Source organism: Pyricularia grisea, chromosome I, assembly GCF_004355905.1.
Source record: "Pyricularia grisea strain NI907 chromosome I, whole genome shotgun sequence".
Taxonomy (NCBI): Eukaryota; Fungi; Ascomycota; class Sordariomycetes; order Magnaporthales; family Pyriculariaceae; genus Pyricularia; species Pyricularia grisea.
The window spans coordinates 311618-337429 of record NC_044973.1 but is presented as its reverse complement, the minus strand read 5'-3'; the positions used below and the strand labels follow the sequence as shown (position 1 = coordinate 337429).

Below are 25812 nucleotides of genomic sequence, written 5' to 3'. Positions count from 1 at the left end.
GTGACTCGGCATGGAAAGCTCGATCGCGCTGCAATCGGCGCATGGCCCTTGGGCTCGGCCTTGGAATCAGCCTTGGAGGCGTCGGATAATCGTCCGCTGACCGAGACCGAAGAGAAGCTGGTGTCCATCTGGGCGCAGAGGATGTCTCCCGAAGGCGATCCCGGCCTTGGGGATGCGCCCCTCGACCGACTTTTTTGCCCTTGACGGGTCGGGCCTGATTCTCGTCGAGGTACAGGCACACATTCGAGCGTCTCTTGATGGCGTCGATATCTCGATGCGTAACTTGTATCGCGGCCAGACCCTCTCGGCCTTGGCATCGCGCTTCGACGAGCTGGCCAAGGCGGCAAGTCTTGACTGGCAAGAGGAGTGTACACCTCCTCGTATCGACGAACCTGTGCCCCTGTCTGAATCGAGCATCCTTGGCAATTTCTCCTGTACAGCAGCCGGCAACGGCGGTGCCGAGATTACGCTAACCGGTGCCACAAGTCATCTAGGACCCTACCTGCTGGGTTCCCTGATATCCGTCCCCAAGGCTTCCAAGGTCCACGTGGTCGCCGTCCGCAATCCAGATGGACTGCGTTCTGTCATCTCCGCCATGACTCCAGCTGCGACCGCCGCCACGCCAGAGAAACTCGTCTCGTAGCAAGGATACCTCGCCGTCCCGTTGTTGGGTCTCTCCGCCCAGGTTGCCAGCCATCCGGCCGGCAGGGTAACGGCCATCCCCCACGCAGGGGCGGCACGTCTGTCCTGGAACACCTTCGAGACCCTCCGCAGCGGTGAACGCTCTCCACCACGAGAGCTGCTCCGCATCGCAGGCCCGCAACGCCTCCCGTTCCACGTCGTCTCGTCCGGCGGCGTGTTCCCCGCAGAGGAGACGCCGGTCTAAGGGTCCTCGGCCTCGTTCGTGCCCAACCAACTGGGCGCGGACGGGTACGTGACGAGCAAGTGGGCCAGCGAGAGGATGCTTGAGCGGGCCGCGCGGGACCTCGGCGTGGACGTGCGCATCTATCTACAGGACCGTCCGGTCCGACCATGTCGACCTAGCCACGGGGGTCCCGGCGTCCTTGGACGGGACGCTGCCCGAGGACATTGCAGAGGGCATGGCCCGGGCGACCATCGAGAGCGGCACCGTTATGGACCACGGCGGGTGGGCCTGGAGCGGCTGGTTTGACTTGGTCAGTGTTCACCAGGTCCTCGAGGCAGTAGTTGGCCGCATTCTTGGGGCCGCAACCCCAGTGGCGGTGGCTCCACAAGGCAGAGACGGCAGCGAGGATAAAGAGACTGTTAACTTCCCGCATATCAAGGGCATATATCGAGTTTGGAAGGTCGAGCAGCTCCACCAGCTGGTCCTTCGACCTAAAATCCAGGCTAGTATGAGCAAGCTGAAGCTTGTACCCCCGCAGATGCGGCCGGGTCAGTTGAAACGGTCGGACTTTCCGTGGATTATGGGCGCAAACCAGACAACGTACAAGGATTGGGTCAGCAACAGGCGATGACAGTGTCTGTCTCCTGCATCTGGTTCTCTATAGCTTTTACATGGTTTTTTTTTACAGGTATTCTCTTTTGTATTATTGTGCTCATTCCTCTCTTCCGTCACCTTTCACAGTACCTTCTCAGCTCGCGAATTCAAGTGCCCCCCCCCTTCCCCTCCCATCTTGCGCACATACTTTGTGTGCTCATCACGCCACTCGGACTCCACACATTTGCGCATGGTGACCAGCATCCCCATCGCGCACCCGCTCGTGACCATCTCAACGAGCTTCCATGCGGCGCCGCCCCCGACGGGCACCGGCGTCTCGACAGCCATCAGTCTCAGTTCCCTCTCAATGCTGATGTCGAGCGCGCCGGACATGCGCGCAAAAAAGCCATCGGTCGCGCTAGTGATGTCCCAGCGGTTCGTGGTGCGCTGGAGACCGCCAGGGAGGAGGCACGAAAAAGCGGCCGGCATGGCGTACGCCTGATCTTACGACTTGGTCTCGGCGACGGCGGGCGCCACAACCTGTGGGAGTACGGACGCTGCTCTGGCTGCAGCTTGAGACGCCAAGACAGGCTCATGAGAAAGCGCCAGCTCATCAGGGCAGAGGAAGAAGTAGTGGTTTTGCAGGACGGCGAGGGCGGCCGCTTTAGACCACTCGGAACTCTACGAGCCCCCATGCCAAAACACGGTCATATATGTAAATTTGTCGCTGACTGTGGATACTACCGCATCCTAGATTGAGCCTTGTTAGCGATTTCGAATCAAAAGAGCCCTAGGTCTAGATATGTCCGCTTCGTGGTGGTGTAAAGACATAGGACTCATTCTTGTGATTGCGGGGCAGTCGAGTCAGCGTATCTCAGTACTTTTTTGGATATCTCGGCAAGGGGAAGACGGTGAAAAAGAGACAAAATAAAGCAGAGAATGCTCACAGGAGGAGCGAACCTCCTGACCCTTGTATGAACCCTCTGGCTTGGTAAGATGATTATGGGAGGCGGCGGCTGAGGCAACAAGAAGGCGCGCCAAGACGGCAGTCTTGGGACCGAGTTTGTAGAGGCAGCATCTTGCAGGTACACAAATTGGAACTCTTCGTAGTGCGGGTTGGCTATTTGTTGGCAATCGATAGTAATTTGTGAAAAGGCATACTTGGGTCGCTCGTGGGAAGAACCGACAAATTTAACATTGTAAACGGAGAGTAACAACAATACTAATTTAAAAACCCGGATAAGGGTTTCTTTATTGCAAATTTTGGCACTTAAACCTGGTCCTAATGTACACGAAAACTTGGGTCTTCACTTTGTTGGGCTGCCTGGTTTCGGAATTCGACAGTGCTGCCGGGCTTTGTGACTGGCCCAAGGCTTTAAAGTTTCGAGAGTCTGCACCAAATTACATACCTAGGGAGTGGGAAAGTTGACAGCATGGTTGTACTTGAGACCGGCGTGACGGGCGGATCGAAGTGGTGATTCTAGGGATCGGTTTGGGGCCTGATCCGAACAGTTGGGCTCAAACCTGGTACATTGCACTTGGTTTAACACGTATACCTTATGAAAGGATATTAGAAGTGAGGAGCTTTTTGTTCCAGAGTGATGACGCACTTTCAGCGCAAACTTGATTCTCTCTCCTAACTATCTGTGTTCAACAGTGTACCACGAAACAAGGTAGTTACGTGCAAAACAGCCGACTAATAAACTACAATCATGAGTTAATCTAATCGTCCCTCGATTCTAAAAATCCATCCCCGGCATTGTATAAGGCTGCACATTGTCCTCGTTAGGAAATCTTGTTGCGCTGCCGGCAATATTCCTTATTCTAGGCGTCGCCAGGATGGGCTGGCTCTACCTGTCCTTCCGGGTGCTGACTGGACCATTTGGCGTAACTCAAATTCTGGGTACAGGTTTTTTCCGGTCTATCGTTTCCTTGGAGGCTCTGGCTTGCTCAGCGACTTTGGCCTGTTTCTCAGTGGGATGATATAATGTTCCTGGATCTCCGTATTCAACAAGTTTGTCTCTCCTTTCGGGCTCGGGGTCTGGATAGCCGAAAGCCTCTTCCCACGTTTTTCCGCTCATTACTTTGGGTGCCATTACAACAGTACCATACTTTTCAGCATCTGCGGCGGATCTAAGTCGGAGCGATTGGGTAGACATAGGTGCGGCTACAACGACTGCAGCAAAATAAAAAAAAAGTTGAGGCAACATAGTAAAAGTAGGTAAGGTAAGTGAAGAATTTTCAGGGGCAGTTAATAATAAGAAAAAAGTTTAAATAATTAAATAACGATAATACTGGTAATTTACACGTATTAAGAAAGGTAAATTCCCCTTCACACATTAAATATTTTTCAAATTTACATACAAATTTACACTACTGTCATTAGCCGGTGTAATATACTAATAATAATTTTGAAAAATAAAAAATCAATTTTAATTAATTATATGCGTTATTCAGGGATTCCGATAATTGTCAGAGTCATATTTCCAAGTTTTATTATAAAACCAGCACGTCGGCTCGACCGACAGTTATACCGCTGGTAGGCACAGCCCCGTAAAACCCAGGGCTGTATAAAAAAGTTTATTAATAACGAAAATAACCGCGATTCGCCCGAACGCCGTTAGTTATAATTTATCCATTTTTCCGTTAATATACATTTAGTTATTAAAATATATTTACGTTTATTAAATTAAAATAACTATATTATATGGGATTTTATTCCAAATTAAAATTATAGGTTTGGGCCAATTTAAAGTATAAACGTTTATATCCGGGTTATTACACACGTCGAGGAAATTAACCAATGGACCCCAATAAAAAGATTTTTAAAGCAATAATTTACACGGATTATCATATTTGAAATAACATTATATCGGTATCCTATTAATTTCTGGGTTTTAATTAAACGGTTATTTATAGCTTGTGTTTATTTATGGGCAGATATGCGTGTGGGTAAATCACGTGTGGGGACACGTAATTTTAAAACACGTAGAAAAGATTTAAACGAATTTCTGCAGGATTTTAAATAGTTATAAATAAATACCTAGGTAGCATTTATAAGAATACCTAGTTTTAATGCTCAAACTAGACCCCCCTGCGTTGCAGGGTGGACCGGGCGCTCCATATACCTTTTAGCTAGTCTTAATAGTCTCAGGGCTCATCCCTGAATCGGAGCTCCACTAATTAAACCGCGTGGCCGTGGCTCAATTCGTGGCTTTGCTTATACCTGTAGGTCCAACCAAAAATCACTTTGGTTCAGGTCTGAGGACAACTTATTTATTTTCGTCGCAAGTGGAGGTGATTTCGCCAATTCGGCGACCGATATTCCGTTATAATTAATTAAATAAAAATCGTAAAAATAAACGGTTTATACGTTGGATATAATAATTAACCAAATAATTAATAACGATTTAATTTATATTTTTAATCGTTATATTGGTCGAATTGGAATATAAGTAGCTTTAATTCGCAAATAAAGGTTGGGTTTTTAAAAAAATTTGGAATTTTTTGATTTTTTTTAATTATATTTTTATTTTTAAATATAATTTAAAACAATTTACATGTGGGGGGTGGTATATACGTATATATTATATATACAAATTTTTACCTGTATATTACGTAATATAAAGTATTAAATATTCGAAAAGGTAAAATATTAAATATTTTTAATAAATTTTGTAATTAAAACGGATTAATATTTTTACCAATTTTAACGATATTAAAACCAAATTTTTAACGATTATATAGCCCGTATAAATAAACGCCCACGTAAAAAATATTTTAAAATATTATTAAAATTGCGCATTTTATATATAAATTTAATAAAATTTACATATTTTTAAATTTTATTTTATATTTATTTTAAATAAAAAAAAAATAAACGTTATTTTATTATTATATATAATTAATATAAATATTTATTATATCGAAACTTTTTCCTATAAAACCTTTTATTAATAAATATATTAATCATTAAATATTTATATAAAATATTAAATTCAACGTATATTTATATAAATAAAAGATTAGCGAACGATAATTTGGAAAAATAAATTATGCGTGGGTGTTAATATAATTATATTTATTATTATATAAAAATAAAAAAATTATATATATTATTACTTGTATATAAATTTTTAAATAGGGCGTTAAAAATAATAATATTATTTATTTTTATTTTATTTTTTATATAAAATGTATAAATATAAGGTCTTTTGTATTAACAAACCCAAATTTTAAATTTTATAACGATATTTCTCTTATATTTTTACCATTTGTATTTAATTAAATATTCGTAAATAAAAAATACACAGTTAAAAAACTATATCGCCGTTACGTTTACAGTGCATACACAGTGCGTATACTGTGCGATAACCTCCATTTGCGGCTATAATCGATAATATGTCCTCAGACTAAAACGGGCGCGACTTTTTCGGCCGATTTGATTGGCCGAAAAGCCATATGGCTAAAAGGTATATGGAGCGCCCGGTCCACCATTGCGAAGCAAGGGTGGTCTAGTCTAAGCATTGAGATTTGAAATAATCGCAAAAATAAAAATACGAATTAAAACGTTAACGTTTTTAAAAAAGATAACGGCGCAAATTATTAAACCAAAAAATAATGGTTTAAATGTTTTTACATTAATATTAATAATAATATATTTACCAAAGTATTATTATTATAAACGGATTATTTATAATAATATATTGGTACGTAAACTGGAAAATTATAACAAACAAATTACAAACCAAAAAGACGGCTTATTTATAAATAGGTTAAAACGAAATCGATAAGTATTAAAATATATGATTTTTATTAAATTATTTTATTATAATTAGAAAATAATAAAATATCTTCATTTACGCCGGGGAACACGTAAATAAACCATTCCTTTATAATGTGGGAAAATTATATAATTTCCCGATTATTTAATTTATTTATTTATTTATCAGGTAATTATTTACAAATTAAAAAGGGGTGCGTATATTTACTATTAATATAAAAAATAACCGGTATTTATTTATAAACAAATATGCGAATGGGTAAACCACGTGTGGAGCCACGTAATTTTAAAATGGGTAGCAGAGATTTTAACAAATTTTTATTGGATTATAAATAATTGTAGATAAATAATCACCATATATGAAAATACCGTTTAATTTATTATATTGTTTTTACCGATCGCAGCCATCACTTTATTCCTATTATAACAAGGTACAAATAAATAAACCGCGAAATATACTTGAATGCAATCTAATAAATCTAACTAGCTTTTAATTGGGCCAGGAGGTATAACTCCGTGAGGTAAACCCGCTTTATTCAACAATTTAGGCAACATTCCTTGTTCTAGGCGTCCCCAAGATGAGCTGGCCGCACCTGTTCTTCTGCGTACTAACTTAACCATTTGATTTTGATAATCTGCCATTTGACGTAATTCAAATTGTGGGTGCACGCTTCATCCGCTCTATCATATCTTTGGGGCTCCGGCTTGATAAGCGCCTTCTGCCTTTTTCTGGTCGGGTAAATATGCAAACCATTTATGCTCAAATATAGCGTTTGCGTTATCCGGAAGGGTTGCGATATTTGTGTCCGAAGCCCTCATTTGAGGGTGTTTTAATTCGGCATTACGTGTGAATCCGGATCTATAAGCAACTTCCTTCTGTTTTTCATTGAGTACAGATTCCTTTCCAATCGTAGGGTAATAGGTCGGTGTCGCTGCCTGCTCTGGATGGGGGTCTGGGTATCCGGTGAGCTCCTCAAAAGTTAGTCCCCTTGATTCTGCGGGGGTTTCCCAATAATGACCAGTCTTTTGAAAGCGTTCTTTAAGTGTTAATTTATCGAGGCTATCGACAGGTATAGGTGCGGCTACAACTACTGTAGCAAAAAAAAGAAAGAGTTGAGGCAACATAATAAAAGTAGGTAAATGAAAGATTTTCAGGGGTAGTTGATAATAAAAAAACAATTGAAGTAATTAAACAATTACAGCAAAAGTAAACTGCGAATAACAAAAAAGGTTACTTTACATTAACATATTATATATTTTTTAAACTACCCACAAATTAATCCCAATATTATTAGCCGACATAATATAATAATAACAGCTTTGAAAAAAAAAACAAATTTTAATTATTTTTATGCGTTATTCGGAAATTCCGATAATTGTTAAAATTATATCCCAAATTTAATTATAAAACCACCACGTCGGCCCGACCGACAACCATACCGCTAACAGGTATAACCCCGCTTAAGGCCTGCCAAAACCCGCCCATGGGGGCCCGCGCCGGCCCAAATAGGTGGGTCGGGGGGCCCGCGGGTAAACTGTAATATTTATGGGGGGGCCCAACCCGGCCCAAATTTGAACGCGGGTTTTTTTGGCAGCCCGCGGGCCCCCGTAGGAAAAACCCGTAAATACGTAAATATTTTAAAATTAATATTTGTAAAATTCCGAAGGAAATTATACCAAAATAAACGTAATATAAAATAATATATTTTCCAATATAATTATTATTATTATTATTATTATTATTATTATTATTATTATTATTATTATTATTATTATTATTATTATTATTATTATTATTATTATTAATTTTTATTTTTTTTCGTATATAATAAATTAAACTATAGTAAAAATAAAAATAACAAATATTAATTGTAATGTTTTTTTTATTAACCGAATATAAAATACGAAAAAAAACAATTTATTTAATAATATTTTATATTTAAAATTTTTTTAAATTACGCCCATACGATATATTATTCCGTACACGTTTTAACGCCGTGGTTGGAATTTTTATAAAAATTTTATTATATTTTAATCCAATTTAAATGGAAATAAATAATATAAATATACGGTTAATACTAGCCCGAATTAGGGTATTATTAACGGTTATTTCGATAATATTATTTTTATCGGAATTAAAATTATTATTTAATTTATTTAAATTGTAGATAAAACCGATAAATTCCGTAAATTTATCGTATTTAATTTTTTCGTTTTCCGGGTTTAAATATTCGTTTTTTACGATAATAATTTTAATACCGACCAAAAAAATAAAAGAATTTTTAATTAAAATATAAATAATAATATAATTACGAATAGTAAATAAATTTAAAAAATATTAATTAAAACCGATAAAATTACCTAATTATAATTATAAACGTTCGATAAAAATTAAAATAGTAAATATAATTAAAATATTACGGGTAATTTAGGCGAATTTTGGAAATTTTATTTTATATATAACCTATTAATTAAAAATATTATTATCGTTTTTTATAATTAAATATAAATAAAAATTAATATATATAATTATCCGTATAATTATTTATATTTTAAATTATAATAAAATTAATATATTACGTATTTTATATTAAAAATATTTTAATTTTTAATCGGATATTTTTTTCGACGGATTAATCGATAAAATATAAAAATTTTGTCGGATTTAAATTTTAATTGTTTATATATTTGGATTTTTTCGGATTCGGTTTACGTTATAAAATAAATAAAACCGGATTAATACCCGGTTAAAATAATTTTTTTTTCGAATGGAAATTCGAATTTCGTTTTTTCGAATATAATTCGTTTAAACGTTTAATTTTTTTGGCGATTAAATTTTTTACGCGTTAATTAATATATTTTATATAATATTGTAAACGGTTTTTTCGGAAATCCGTACGTGTCGGAAAAATTAAAATAACGGCTAAAAAATATAAATTTTTAACGTAATAACGTTAAATTAAATTAATATATTTATCCAATTTTATTTACGCCGTTAAAATTGCGGTTTTTAAATTGGTATATTATCCCGTTTGTAAATATTTTCAAATTTTTAATTAAATTTTACGTTCGAAATTAATAAAAATTATACCGATAATTTTTAATCCAAATAATATATATATAATTATTTTTATTTTATTTATTTTAAAAACGTTGGTAAAATCCGTTATAATTTTAATCGTCGTTAATAAATATTTTAAAATAATCCAATTTTTATTAAAAATTCAAAATTTAGTTAAAATAGTATTAACCGGATCGTTTTAACCATTTAACGAAATAAAATATTATTAAATAAATATTTTTATAATTTAACGAAATTAAAAAATACGCGTAATAATTAAAATGGTCGAATTTTATTTAATTTGGATATTTTTAATTAATAATCGAAAATTTTTAAATTTATATTTACCGGTAAATTATTATAAATTGTAAAAAAATTTTATCCGTTTGGGGTTTTAATAAAATAAAACCGCCAAATATTTTAATTAATATAAAATATTAAATTAAATAATATTCGAATTATTTAATATATTGGTATTATTTATTTAAACGATAATATATTTTGGAAAAATATTTTACGTTTTATTTTCGTCCGTACTATTAATAATTAAATTTTCGTCGTTATAAAAATTAACCCAAAAAACGCGGAAATTTATTTTGGTAATATAAAAGTTTTAATATATAACCCCTTTTACAAATTATAAAACGTAAACCATATAAAATAATTGGAAAATTTTTTATTATATTTATAATTGGGGATTATAAACCCGAAATTCCGCCGTTATATTATTAGCGCGAAAATTAAATATATTATCGGCCGTAATAATTAATATTTTGCTGTTTAATTTATATTTTATAATGGTTTGGGCCGTAAATTTTACCAATTGTTTTTTCGTTTTATTAGCGTTAATTATAATAAAATTTAAAATAATATAACGGCGTATTTAATTATTATTTACGTAAACGGTTATAATATTTTAAAAAACGTGTTTTAAATTTGGGTTAATTTATCCGTTAATAATTAAAAATATTTTCCCTTTTCGGAAAATATTGGCTAACGTTTAAATAATAATATTTTTAATTATTATTTTATATTTTTTGGTAAATATTTATAGCGAAAAAACCTTTTATCGGTTATTTCGGGTTTATACGAATAATTTAAATTCCAAATCGTATATAATATTAAATTCTTTCCGTAACGAAATATAAAATCGGACGTAAAATTTTTCGATTTTATTTTTTAAATATTATTATATATTTTTGGCTTATATAAATATATAATATTTTATTAACGTTACGTAAATAAAAAAACAATATATAAAATAAATAAATTTAAATTATAATAAATAATTATATAGATAATTATATAAATAATTATATTTTTTTTGAAAAAAAATAATTTACCAGCCGAAAATCGACGTTAATTAATATAATATTACCGGACGTCGTTTAAATTTCCGATTTTTTTCGGATATAGGCAATAATATTATAATACCGTATAAAAATATTTATTCCGTTATATTATTATTAGTTTTTTTTATTAAATTAAAGGTATTTTAATATTTGCATATATTATTTATAAATAACGTATAATTTGCCGTTATTTCGGAAAAATTTTTATTGGTAAAATTTCCAAATTTTTACCAATTTGGGTTTTTAAAACGTTTTTAAAATTAAATTAATTTTTTTTTTTAAAATTTAACGGCGAAACCAAAAATTAATAATATATAAATTAAAAAAATTATTTTATAATTTAAAAATATATAAATAATAAACGTTATTTTTTCCGCCGTTTATTATAGGTTTATTATAATCCGTAAATTTATAATTTGTAAATAACGTAACGACAAATTCCGTTTCGGTATTTTGGTTAAAATCCAAAAGGAAATTATTTTCGTTCAAATTTACGCTAAATTAACGTTATACGGGCGTTTTTAGGTTCGAAATTTTATCGTAAAATTCGTTAATAAATTTAATATTTAAGGAAAATAATTTTTCGATTAATTCCCCCAAAAAATTTATTAATTTATTTATTATAATTATATGGTAAAAAATTAAAAAAAAAAGAAATAACGATCGGTTTATATATAAAATATTAAAAAAAATTTTATCGATTTAATTCGTTCGTTTAAAATTTAATATGGAATTTTAAATAATTAATATCGGATTTATTTCGCTTAATTTCTTTTTTCTAAAATAAAAAAAAAATAAAAATTTGGAAAATTAACGAATTTTTTTTCCCCAAATTATCGCCATTATTTATATAATAAGTTATAATATAAATAAAATAAAAATATCGCGGACAATTATCGGTTTTTAAATAAAAATTTCCAAATATTAAATAAATTTTTATTTATTCAATTTTTATTTTATATCGGTTAGTCGAAATTAAATTTTTTATTTTTATTAATTATATTTAATTTATACCGCTAAACCCGATTAAATAATTTAATTTTCGATTACCCGTTTAACCACGAAAAATACCAAAAATACCACCCCCGGATATAATTTTATTCTAAAATTTAACTACAAAACGAGGTCGAACGAAAAAAATTGCGAAAAAAATAACGGAAAACAAACCACTAATTCGAAAAAATGGCCGTATTAATAACCGAATAATAAAAAAAATAACGGACGAAAAATTATACAAAATAATTTAAATTTGGAAATAAATATAAATTATAATGGTTATATTGGATAATTATATATTAATATATTATTTTAATTATTATATTAAAAAATATTCGCCGTTTATAATTAAATACGAATTTATTAATATCCAAAATCGCTTTCCAACGTATAATAAAGGATTTAATAAATACGGTTACGTTTTACGTTCGTTTATATATTTAAATTAAAATTTTAATAATTTTACAAAAAACCGGGAAAATATTTTTAATATAATTATTTATAATTTCGAATTTGGCTGTTATTTACGCCAAACGGGTTACGGTATTTACCAAAAATATATTTTTTATCCGATTTATTTTACAAATAATAGGGTATAAAATAAAATTTTAATAAATAAAATTTATTTATATTTATATTTATTTACCTATTTACTTTCCTATTTATTTAAATTATATTCGTTTTATATATTTTATTTATTTAAATTGGTTAAAATATATTAATTTATTTAACGCAAAATTATAAATAAAAAAAACTTTTAATTTTAATTTTTTTTACTAATTTTAAAAAGGGTTGGAAAATAAAAACCCTTTTTACCGTTAAAATTATATTATATTAATTTTAATAATTATTATAATTTAATTTTCCATATTTTAATTTTAAAATATAAAAAAATCCCGTAATTATCCATTATAACCGTATTTGGGTATAATTTTATATTATAAATAAAAAATTTCCTTTAAATTTTTTAGGTATTTTATTATAAATAAATTTTGCAATTAATATTTATAATTTTTTTATTTTTTTATTTTTTATTTCGTTAAAATCGGGTATTTTAACCTAATCGGCGGTAATAAATGGAAATATAACCCATTTTTGGACATTTTTCTAAACAATTATTCGGTAAATTATTTTAATCAACTTATTAAACATATTTATATAAATTTTATAAAACGTTTATTTGGCCTAAATACGGCGTATAAAAATTTTACAATTAAATATTTTATATAATTTTTACGCGCGGAATTTGGCGGTATTTATAATATAAATATAGTTTATAATTAAAAATTTAAATACGTTATAATAAATAAAAACGCGTAATAAAATTCCTTTAATAAGGGTAAAAAATTAAATAAACGTAGAATAAACCGTCCTATTTTATAATTGTTAAATTTGGTATTATAATTTTTAATTTGGGGAATATTTATTTTATTTTATTTTCGAATATTTGGTACATTTAATTTATATTATAATTATAAACCGTAATATTTTTTATCCAATAATATATTTTAATAACCAAATACGCAATTAAAAAATACTAATACCGATATATAATATAATAAACGGAATTACGTATTATTTAATATTATTAATTAAAAGAAATAATAACCATTTTATATAATTATTAATTATTTACCAATTTAACCATTTTTTTTAGAAAAACGTTAATATATTACCAAAATAAGTAATTTTATGGCAAATTTAACGTATTATTTTACCAATTTTTATAATATTAATAAACGAAACGCCTTTAAAAAAACTGTAAAAAATTTAACGGACGAATTTATTTGTTTTATTTTGGTAATTGGCCTATTATAATAATAAAATAACGACCAGTTTTTCCCATTTAAACATTATTTTTTTGATTTTTTTAATGGAAATTTAAAAAAAAAATTCGAAAATGTTTTCCAAATCGTTAAAATTATCCACGTTTTTCTAATATTCGTTATTAATTAAAACGGGGGTACGTATTTTTAAACCAAATTTGGATTATAAATTTTTCCAATATTAATTTTAATATTTTTTAAATAATTATAAAAAATAATTATTATAATTTTATTATTTTAAATAATTATATGGAATAATTATTTATTTTTTAATAATAAATTTTATTTTAAATTTATTTTCCATTTATTTTTATTTAAATTTAATCGACGTTATATATTTGTAATTAACGCGTAATTTCGATTTTTACCGCGATAGAATTATATTAAATCGTTTACGCGCGCGGTTTACGAACAATTTAACTTTATCGCTATTATTTGTTTATTTTTTAAATTTTTTATTACGGTTTTGTAAATTTTGGGTTTTACGACCGATATTATTATTTATTTTACGTTTGGGTATTATTTTTGGTTAATTTTTAATTATAATTAAAATTATTGTAAGAAATATAGGTTTTTACCCGTATTTATTAGCGATATTTATTTTTATAAATGGTAATTTTTCAAATATAAAATAAAACCGCGATCGAATTATAAAATTGTAAAATTTGTAAAAATTTGAAATTTTTATTATTATAATTAAATTTTAAAATTCGGAAAATTTTTTATAAATAATGCCTTCCTAATTGGGTTTATTCCATATTTATCCCGCATTTTATCCAATTAAAAAGGCGTTATTACCTAAAAAAATTTTTACGTTAATTTTAATCGGATTTAATTTCGTTCCCCTATAATTTTTACTTTTTTTTTAATAATCGCGTAATAATTTTCGGTTTTTTACCCGATTATTTATCCAACCCCAATTATTACCGATTTAAATCGTTTATTTGGTAATTATTTTTTATAACCATTTTATTATTTAATTTTAATTAATTATAATATTTTCCCTTTTATAATTTATTTCCGTTAAAACGTTTCGTAAAATTTTTAAAATAAAAATAATACGTAAATTTTATACGGGTAAAACGTCTAAAATACCTTTTAAAACCGCGGATAAAAAAATATCGCCAAAAAACGCAAAAATATACGTTTTAAACCCGATAATATATTTTTATTTTTTTATTATATATTTAATTTATTTATTTAATTTTATTTTAATTATTATTTTGCGGGAAATTCGAAAAATATAACGAATTTTCGATTTAATTATCCCTAAAATACCTTTTTAACGTTTGGTCCGAAAAATTACCTACAAATATTTACCTAATTACAGGTCTTTTACGTTTATTATCGCGGTTTTACAAAAAGTTATTAAAACGTTTTTTACCAGTTTTTTTATTGGTAAATTTTTTTATTTTTTACATTATAACCATCTATTATAACCATTTTAATACAAAATAATTTTTAATTTTTACGCCATATACGTTTACCGTATTATTATTTAGGTTAAAAATATAAATTTCGTTAAATTTATTTTTAATATTATAAATGCTTAAACGTATTCGCACGTTAATATACAATTTAAATTTATATTTTACAACGCCATACCCGTTATAAATAACCCTCAATTTAAAAAAAAAATAAACGAACCGCCCGTTTTAATATAAATAAATTTTTTGGTTAAAAATTATTATAATTTTTTATTACGCGACGCCCGTAAATAAACGGAAAAATAAATGGTAAAATTTTTATTATTAAATAACGTATTATTCCGGAAGAAATTCCCAAATTTAATCCTAAATTTTCGGTTAAAAATCTATTTCCAATTTAAAAAAAAACGAATAAAACATTCCGCCGTTTAAATTATTTAACCTTATTTTTTATATCGTTAAAAAAATTTTTAACGATAACGAAAAATCTTTTAACGATAATACCAAATCCGACCAAAATAAAAATAATAATACGTTTTATTTTAATTTAATAATTTAATATAATATAAAATAATTATAAAAAATGGTTATAACCTTTTAAAATTTGCATTATTTTATTTAATTAAATATATAAATATTTTATTTTTTCCAATAATTTTTTCGTAAATTTTAAGTTTGTATAAAGCCCGCGGGTTACCCAATTCGGACCAAACCCGCGAGCCCGCGGGCCCTTATTAACCCGCCAAAAAAACCCATGGGCCTTTACGGGCCCCCATCCCATTCCTATAGGTTAATGGGCCGGGCCGGGCCCCCAAGCTTTTCGGGCTTTGGCAGGCCTTAACCCCGTTAAACCCGGGGCTGTGTAAAAAGGGTTATTAATTAAATAAATAATCACGTCTCCCCCGGACGCCGGTAATTATAATTAATCCATTTTCTTTTATTATGCATTTGGTTATTAAAATACGTTTGGATTTCTTAAAATAAAATTGCCAATATGTGCATTAAATGGGATTTTTTACCAATAAAAAAAATAAATTTGGGCCAATTTTAAGGCATAAACGTTTATATTCGGGTCGCTATATATGTAGAGGAGATCGACCAATGGACCCCAATAAAATTTTATTTAAAATTATAATTTACTCAGGTTATTATATTTAAAATACCATTGCATTTTTATCGCATAAATTGCTGGGCTTCCATTAAAGGCTTTTCATGGCTTGGAAGCTTTTTTTTAGCTTTTGCAAATAAAAGTCTTAGGAAGGCGTTGCTTTTACGGGTGGAGAAACTTTTAAAGTTGGATTAACCTGTCTTTAATGGTATTATTAAGGTTTATATAACCGTTTGTTTAATTGTAAAGACTTCCACTACCGCTTGCCGAGGTTTGATTTGAGGGGGCAGGTTTTATCGATGTTAATTAAAATTGGAAACCCATTTTTACACCGTTTTGCGAGGGCCTCCGGCTTAATGAGTGACTTGGGCCTTTTTCTCGGTGGGACGATAATGTGACTTCACCGAATTGTGATGCCCCGAATCCGGTCCGTCAGGGGGGTCGGGGTTATTATAACCAAAATGGTCTTTCCAAGTTTGTCGCTGTGTTTGCAAAGTTGGACTTACATAAAAAGAAGGTCTTTGAGGTTGATTTAATTCAGCATTTTGAAGGTTTTTTAATTCAGCGTTTTGATCGGCAGGTAGAGGTACGGCTGTTACGCCTGCAATGAAAAGAAAAAAGAGTTGAGGCAACTTCGTAAAAATTGGAAGGTAGATGAAAGTTATAACAGGTAGTTAGTAAGGAAGAAATGTTAAAGAATACGAGGAAAAGTATTAACAGTAAATGTTACACATTAAGAAAGGTAATTCTCAACTTATATGTCAAGTATTGCCGTTATAGGCCAGGAAACTGATACAATTATAGTCAACGGGTACAACGCTTTAATAATAGCTTCGAAAAAATTCAAATTGATATGACTCAATTCAATGCTTCATTCGGAGACTCCGATAATTCCAAGTTCCCAACTTTGAATATAAAAAAACACGTGGACCCGACAGCCTTGCCGTTGCGGTGCACATCCCGGGACATCCCGGCTCGACCCGGGGTCGTGCTTCCTTTGGTTGGGTAAAATTTTTGCAAGTAAATCTGAATATCTCGGGTCGACTTGGGCGTTTTCCAAATACGCAAAACCGGGTGGTCAATTACTTTTTGGGCTGGGATTTCCGGCATTTTATCCCTTTGTAAAGCGTTATGTTTACTTTATAATCAGCTTGAAAATTTATAAACTTTGTTCGTGATGACAACAATATCAAGCGGAAGACCGGTTATATCGCTAACGCAAGTGATTAAATGTTCAAATTTGAACCACGGGGCGATTCGTTGCACCGTTTACTGTGGAGGTAAAAATGGAGGGTCACCTATGGAAGCCCCATCCCCTTAACGATTAATTATTGCGTAGAACAACATAACAACGCCAAACTCAATTTTAATGATATAATTCTGGAATAACATAAGTAGCAGGGTCGCCGTAGGGACAACCCCACGCCGCTCCGGGCCTGGCCCGTCACTACCATCCGTTATGTAGACTGGAGTAGATTTATATAGCGCATTATAGCGGCCCACCCTGCGGCTGCTTGCGCGGAGAACCGGCATATCCGGCGTCAATAGACACTTCTATTGCTACCACTACTAGTAATACTTCAGGCCCTTTGACGGCCTTATAGCCGCAAGAGACCCTAGGTTTGGCGAAAACGTTTGTCAAGTCCTCCCGAACATGCTCAGTGAATCTGCCAGAGAAAACGAAAAAAAAAGATTGATTTGGTTGTTATTAGCTGTCGCTAATATAAAGCCCTACTTGGGAAAATCGAACTGCCATAATGCAAAATGCTTGTGGTAGAAATGTGCGAATGGAGGATATATTTTATCCGTTAGAGGTTTGGGATAATATGCTTGACCTTTTGAAATGAAATGGAAGATAGACATTGCTTTTGTGCTGAGAGTCTCATACAGTTGAAGAACGTTTAGGAAAAGCCAAAAGGAAGTAACCAAAGCTATGCTTTAAACCACTACAAGAACGCCGGTAATATGAACCTTCGTCTATAGATACACTTCTCCAGTGGGCCATCAGTCAACGGTGAACAAAATTTCCATTACAGGGTTTGAGCCGTGATAAATACCTTAGTATAGTTGACATTATACAAAAGTAATACCATGAAAAGCATGCGTACTAGATAGATCCAATCGAAAATTTCTCAAATGTAATCTATGTTCAAAATGGGCGATATATGTATTTGATTTAGTTTCCAATACGCCGCCCTGTGTAACTCGACCTTTCCTTTTTTTACCCCTATATTTGTTTGTTAAACTGACACAACCTGCTTCTCAAAGCCACCTTTTCGGCAAACTTGGTTATGGGAACCGCTTCCAAAACATCAAAAAGGGCAATGTCAGACTTGACATCCCTCTGGATCCAATTCCGAATCTCCATAGCCACAAGTGAATCCACTCCGTACATGAACAAAGGCCGGCTGGGATCAACCTCGGAGGCAGGCATTGACACGATGACTGAAATTTTATCCACTAACCCGTCGATCAAGACCGACACCGCCTCTTCCTTGGACTCGACTGTGGCCAGCCTCTGTGCCATGGTGACGGCTCTAACCTTGGCCGGGTTATCTGAAGAGTTGGAGGCAGTGTTCGATCGCACTGCCGCCAAGTGGCTAAACCGCACGTCCTCAACCAGCCAGTTGGGCACATCCAAGCCGGCGTTCTCGAAGGCGGCGGCCGTGGCGAGACCCACGCTGACTTGCGCCGGGAAAGTGCCCCGGCGCCGCTCTCCGTTGATGGCTGCCTTCATCAGCGCCAAGAACACCGGCTCTCGAATACCTAGGAGCTGCTCCCACGCGACCAAATCACCTGTAGCTCCGGTCTCGGCCAGCACGCCGACATCGCGCATGATACCGAGGTCGACGGCGCACCCTGCCATACCTAACGCTCGCCGGTGGTGGGCGAGTGCGTTTTGGAACAAGTTTCCAGCCGCGTAGTTGGCCTGGCCTCGGTTGCCAATAATTCCCGAAATGGACGAGCACATGATGAAAAAATCGAGCGGTCGCTCCGGGCCGAAATAATGATGCAAGTTGCGTGTACCGTCGATTTTGGGCTCAATGGCGTCGGTCCACTCCTCGTGGGTCATTTTCTCAAATATACCGTCGCGGAGGACCATGGACATCTGGAAAACACCTCTAATTGGCGGCAAATCCTGGCTGCAGCGTTCAAGGGCTTTGGCCAGCGCCGTTGGGTCGGCGACGTCGGCGGCATAGGCGCGGACGGCCGCGTGGGCGGAAAGAGCGTCGACTACTGCTTTGGCCTCGGGGTTTACGGCCCCCGAGCGCGAAATGAAAGCAATATTGCGAGCGCCAGAGGCCACCAGCATGTTGGCCAACGACCTGCCGAGCCCTCCCAATCCACCAACGAGCAGGTACGTGCTGGTCGCATTTAATCGCAACGCGACACTGGGTTCCAGGACGATCGGTACCTTGCCGTTGCTGTCGAAAGACAGTACGATTTTACCGCGGTGTTTACCGCTCTGCATCAGCCGGAAAGCATCTTTAATGTGGTCCACGGGCATTACGGTTAACGGGGTTGGGGCGCTAAGGGCGCCGCTGCGGATGAGATGGAATGTGTTGCGCCATATTTCGGACATGAGATCCGGGTCGCTGTTGAGGATTTCGAGCAGGGTAAAGCAGGTAAAGGTAATACCGTTGGCAAACGGCGCCATGTCGAGCCTTGTGTTTTCGCCAACGTCACGGCTGCCCAGTTCGACAAATGTGCCCAAAGGGGCGAGGCAATACTAGTTTTGTTTAGCCATGGAAAGAACGTATATGGGATAGGTGCTCAAATTTAACATACCAAAGATTGACGGAGAAGCTCTCCGGAAAGTGAATTAAGCACGCAGTTTACCCCACGACCGCCGGTGAGGCGTTTCAGCCCCGTAACGAAGCTAGCGTTGCGGGAGCTAAATATGCGCTCCTCGGGAATGTTGTACGTTTTGGTGATGAATTTCCGTTTTTCGGCAGATCCCACGGTAGCGTAGATCTCCAGGCCCAGATGGCGAGCGATTTGAATGGCTGCCTGGCCAACCCCGCCAGCTGCAGCGTGGATCAGCACCGACTGTCCCTTTCGCAAACGGGCCAGGTTAACCAGGGCGTGGTACGCGGTGGTGAAGACGACGGGCAACGCCGCACCGGTTTCGAAGGACATATCATCAGGCATTTGGGCGCACAGTATCTCGGGCGTGCGCGCTACATTGGCGTGCGAGCCTAGAATGTGGGCGCTGACACGGTCGCCTGGTTTTATGCCCGTCACCTTGCTTCCTGTTCTGAGCACGACACCCGCACCTTCGTATCCCAGGTACGGGTAAGTGATTATACCCATCGAGATCATAACATCCCGGAAGCTGTTGTTTGTTAGCAGGGTACTGGGGCACGGGAACAAAAAAAAGGGCGTAAACTTACTTCAACCCGGATGCTTGAATCTGGATCTCAACCTCGTCGTCTTGCAGCTTTCCATAGCTTTTTGTGGGTGCGAAGCGTAGCGTGTCGAGCAGACCAGGCTTGGATATTCCTAGGCACAATGGAAACTCGCAGTCTTTGATGGATTCCATGTGCGGAGCGGTGCCGGCGTGGGAGGAGACCTGGTTACAAAACTCCTTGTCTTCATACACTCTGCTGACTTTAAGTAGCCCGTCCTCTTCGAGGAACTCGTTATCGACACTGGAGCCGAACAGAACCTTGGTAGCCAGGGCTGGCCCGTTTGCTAGGCTGCGTAGGTGTAAGGCTTTCAAACTCTCATTGCCAAGCTCCCGCCGGACTACACGCAGGACGCCGTCAATAACAAACGCGGATGGCCCCTCGAAACCGGTGATCCAAACAAGACTGGTAGCTTTTACCAGGAGATTCTTGACAGCGGCAAAGTCTAGCTGCGACAGCTTGTCCATACAAGGGGTCTCTAGCTCCAAAAGGCTGACAATTGCTTTGTTTGAAAATGTGTCCGGGCCCAAGTCCGGTTTCCAGGTGACGATGTGTGCTTTATATCCTTGGCTGCTGACCATGGATACCAAGTCGCTGGAAAATGATGTAACAGCGGCGCTCGCTGTGGCTGGCTCGATGATGAGAACCTCTTGGAGATGCTCGAGGTCTCCATTCGTATGTCCATTTGTGACTTCAGGGGCTGTGAAGATAGCAATTGAGCCTGTGTCGTCCGAAAAGAGGTCGACTTTGCCGTCGAGTGACAATGGAAACCCGCAGATTAAACGTCCGCCTGGCTTGACATGACCCAAGAGGGTCTCAAGACTAGATTGGTTCTTGAACCATTCACTGCAGTTTTGCCCTGCAACGACGAGGTCAAAGGTCTTGTCTGGCTTGCTCCCGGGTTTGAGCTCCATAAAGTCTTTCCCAGAGCCAGCCGGTGAGCCTCCCGTAACGGCGTACATGATTTGCTGTGACGGACTCAAAGCGACATTCTTCGTTATTAAACTGACGCTCGAGTCCTTGGGGTTTTCGGCAAAAACCTCAAGCACGGTCGTAGGTGACTCGTGCAGTATCATTCGCGCAACCTAATCCTTTGTTAGTTACAGCCTGGATGTTTTTTTCTTTTTTTACTGAACTTGGCTTTATCACTAACCTTTTGCAGCTTTTCATCGGACGTCAGACCGGAATTTGTGATGATCGTTTCCAGCTGCTCCTTCGTCAGAAGCTTAAAAGAAGCCTCCTGCCGCGTCTGGTAGCATAGTCCCGGCACTTGGGTTTCCTCCTCGACGTCTGCATCAGACGCTATATCGCTCGTGGCGCGGTACCCGCGAATCTTCAGGTAGCAATCAGTCGATGCATCATCAAAAACGTACATATCCGACTCGAGATCGTTGACGGCATATTTGGTTGCAGTTGAACACCCACGCAAGGGTGTCCCAGTCTCGAACGGCATGTCTGCAGAAATCTCCAGTTCTTGGAAGCAGACCGGGATATACGGCTTTGTGGGAGGTGCCCCCGGACCCCCATAATACGCCGCAAAAGGGGTGGACAGAATGGAGTCTAGGGTGGTTGGGTGGATCAGATGTGGCCGTCCGGGGCGGCCTGTGTCGAAAGTCTCTCCTGGGTCACCAATAGAGGCCTCGTATACGGCCTGACCCGGTCGGAAACGGAGTTTCTTTACGTTGCGGAATGCCGGCCCGACCGCGAGACCGACGTTGGCAAAGTCCTGGTAAAACTGGTCAACAGGCAAATCGTATTCGCATGCGTCCATTGCGGTTCTATATTTGGCGAGAGAGGAGACCACGGCAGCATTCTCCTCGCGTTTCGCCATGGTTTCCAAGTCGCCATCCAAGTAGTACTCGACCCGCATAAGACCGGTGCAATTCTCACGCAGCGGTATATCTGGACCACCAGACGACGAAATGGTAAACTCCTGCCACGCGGCCGGGCCCGAGGTTTTCGTGCCCAACTGGTGAGGCCTGCAATGTACCACAAACTCGGTGGCCTTGTCGAGAGAGACCATGGCCGCCGAAGCAATAGTTACGTCGCGCAGCTTGATGCTTCGCATTTTGCGTCCGGGTTCTGCCAATTGGCAGCCTGCTTCCAAAGCCATGGCAATCAGGCCAGCTCCGGGATATATCACGACCCCGGTGACTTTATGATCACGGACCCAATTTTCCTGGTCGAGGTGAAGATAACCTCGCCAAACATGTTCTCCTGGGGTCATAGACGGCATGAGGGCACCCAAAAGGCTGCTTTGAGGATGTGGGCGCATGTTATGTTCCCGACTCACGCGAGGGGTGGCATCAAATTTTGCCGTATGCAGCCATGGGTACGGTGGAAGGTTTGTGAGCAACACTGCGCCTGGGTCGTCGTTGACCTTGGCCAAATCCACGGGGACACCGGCGACAAACAAGTTGCCTGCCAAAGATAGTACCATGTCCTGGTCGTCCATGCCGCGCGAAAGCGAAGACAGGTATTGGACGCCTTGAACCGAAGCTGCACCAAGAATCTCTTTGACGCTTTGCTTCAAAGCACTGTGAGGCCCGATTTCCACAAGTAGGTCGATTGCAATATCGCCCTGTTCGTCGGCTGGTTGCACGAGCTCTTTCAACGCGTCCGAAAACAACACAGGCGAGACCAGGTTTCGGCCCCAGTAAAAGCCGTCCAGGTCCGCTGCCTGCACCGGCATGCTTTCCACGCTGGACACCATAACCACGCCACTTTGTGAAGCATTATCGCCCGGTCGGATGTGCGTGAGTGCTTGGACGTACTGGGGGTAAACGTCTGACATATGTTCCGAGTGGTACGCCATGTCGACTTTCAACTTGGCGGCGAAGACCGAAGTGCCTTTCAGGCGGTCGTATAACTGTTCGATGGCCGCCATATCACCTGAGATGGTTACACCTGATGGTGAGTTGATACAAGCAATAGTTAAATAACCGGCTGTCGATTCGGAAATGAGCTCCTCTGCCCTTTCAGGAGAACAACCGACGGCAATCATTCCTCCTCTGGGCTCCTGAGACGCAGCTGCCATGGCATCACAAAACTTGCCGCGGAGGTAAGCCACCTGAACAGCCTCTTTGGCAGTTATAAACCCTGCACTGTATGCCGCTGCGATTTCGCCACTCGAGTGACCTACCACCTTGGATGGCGAGACGCCCCAGGTAGCCAACAGGTCGACTATACCGATTTGAAGTATAGTGCATAGAGGCTGGCTTAGTTCTGGAGATTTAATCCGGCTGGATTCGGCGGGCTTTGCGAGCTCTTCGGCTGCGTTCCAGGGGCAACCCAATTCCTTCAAGTAAACTTGACACTTTTGGAAACTAGACTTGAAGACAGCAAATTCTAAAGCTACAAAGTCAGCACCACTGTGGCCACAGCTTTCAAAGGAATTAGGAGGGCCGACATACCCATAAGTTTCAAACCCATCAAGGGCCACTGCGCACCCTGCCCCGTGAAAATAAAGCCTACCCTCGGGGCAGCGTTGGACCTGGTCGCGTCTTCGCTCGTCAGCGCGAGCAGGCGCGTGCGCAGGTCGGCCAAGTCCTCGGCGACGCAGAACTTCTTCCACTGGAAACGCGTCCGCTTGTTCCCTAGGGTGTAGGCAAGGTTGGCGGCGTAGGCGGCGGAACCGTCGCCAGTCTTTTCCATGTGCTCGGCCATGGACCGCGCAACGCGCACCAGGCCGTCGCGGTCTCTGCTGCTGAGCACAAAGAGTCGTTTTTTCTCTGCTGACGGGCCGACCGTCACGGACCGTGGCTCAGGGGCGCTCTCGATCACGAGATGTGAATTGGTCCCGCCGACGCCAAAGTTGTTGATGCTTACCCGTCTCGGTCCTCTGGTTGGCGGCCAAGGCATTAGGGCTGTCGGGACGTGAAGATTCCATTCTTGGAGTGGGATCTTGGGGTTTGGGGTGCGGAAGAACATTTGTGGCGGGATGTATCCTTTCTCCAGGGCGAGTATTGACTTAACCAGTGATGCTACACCAGAAGCCCCCTCTAAGTGTCCAATCTGGCCATGAAGAGAGCGTTAGCACTGGTAACTTCTTCGAACACAATAGAACGAGGACATTATATCATACATTGGGTTTTACGCTGCCAATAACCAGTGGTTGCGACCTCTTCGCCTTTTGGCCAAGGGTCTCGTATATTGCTTTGGTCTCGATGGGATCACCAGCTTTGGTTCCTGTGCCCTATTTCAACACTAGTGAGCTTTGTTGTTCCTGCATTCGGGAGGGCTGAAATGGTAAACTCACATGGCATTCGACGAATTGGGTATCGCTCATATCCAGGCCTGCCTTGGCGTATACCTCCCTTATCAAATCTGCCTGGCTTTCAGAGCTGGGCATAGTAAATCCCTGCGTATAGCCATCAGAATTAACACCCGATCCGCGGATTACCGCGCGAATAGGGGCATTATCCCTGATAGCGTCGTCCAAACGCTTGAGCAAGACTATACCACAGCCTTCCCCGCGTCCGTATCCATCCCCCGATGCGTCGAACGATTTGCAGCGACCATCTGGCGACAACATTGTCATGTTGGTATAGTACGTCGGAAAGTCCGGGTTTAGCATGAGATTCACTCCGCCGGCGATGGCCATATCGCTTTCTCCCGACAGCAAGCTTTGGCATGCCATATGTATAGCAACGAGACTAGAGGAGCAGGCCGTAGCGACTGTCAAACTGGGCCCCTTGAGATTATAAAACCATGAGGCGCGGTTGGAAAGCATTTCGGTATTGATTCCGAGGACGGTGTAGCGTGGTGAGACTTCGGTATCCCGAGCAATAGAGTCTCGATAATCGGATGAGGACGACCCGATATAGCAGCCCGTCTTGGTACCGGAAACGGTATCGAGGGTCAGCCCCGAACTCTCGAGGGCTTCGTATATCAACTCTAAAACCAACCGCTGCTGCGGATCTAACGCTAATGCCTCTGCCGCATTGATGTTGAAAAAAGCCGCGTCAAATGCCCGTATATCCCTCTTCAGGAAATGAGCTTCCCTAGCCGCAATGGTCTGGGGTTTGTTAGATCCATGGTGATGGAAAGCATCTGCATTCCATCTACCAGTGGGAAGTGATCTGGTGTCTAGTCAATGTTAGCACGCAATTGTAGCAAGTCCTGATGGATGCAAGCAGCATACCTTTTTGCGCTAAGAGCTGCTGCCAAAGATCTTCGGGGCAGGAAACCTCATCTGGGAGGCGGCATGCAAGACCAATGACGGCTATAGTGGGTGCCATGTTGATAATGGTCGGGATAAAGGCAGCTCGGAATATCCCCAGACAAGCAGGATGGGAAGGCCCAATTGGTATAGTGGGCAAAAGTAATCTGAAAGACGCGATCAAACCGGTATCCTTTGGGTTTGGGCTGTCATCTTTACTTATGACGCGC

The 25812-nt window shown here is 38.1% G+C and overlaps 3 protein-coding genes across 3 annotated transcripts; 1 reads left to right on the top strand and 2 right to left on the bottom strand.

Annotated features, from left to right (window-relative positions):
• Positions 1–961: 961 nt before the first annotated feature.
• On the top strand, positions 962–2218 carry PgNI_05176 (uncharacterized protein; the record flags this gene model as incomplete). The annotated part of the gene is made up of 3 exons (XM_031125213.1): positions 962–1019; positions 1045–1478; positions 1721–2218. 3 exons carry the CDS (start codon positions 962–964, stop codon positions 2216–2218), a joined length of 990 nt encoding a protein of 329 aa, XP_030983178.1.
• On the bottom strand, positions 1041–1948 carry PgNI_05177 (uncharacterized protein; the record flags this gene model as incomplete). The annotated part of the gene is made up of 2 exons (XM_031125214.1): positions 1041–1368; positions 1668–1948. The coding sequence occupies 2 exons, from the start codon at positions 1946–1948 to the stop codon at positions 1041–1043; spliced, it is 609 nt and encodes a 202-aa protein (XP_030982733.1).
• Positions 2219–18239: 16021 nt separating the features above from the next.
• On the bottom strand, positions 18240–25661 carry PgNI_05175 (uncharacterized protein; the record flags this gene model as incomplete). The annotated part of the gene is made up of 8 exons (XM_031125212.1): positions 18240–19742; positions 19802–20348; positions 20407–21506; positions 21575–23769; positions 23835–24435; positions 24506–24616; positions 24680–25509; positions 25565–25661. The coding sequence occupies 8 exons, from the start codon at positions 25659–25661 to the stop codon at positions 18240–18242; spliced, it is 6984 nt and encodes a 2327-aa protein (XP_030982732.1).
• Between the last annotated feature and the right edge of the window lie 151 nt (positions 25662–25812).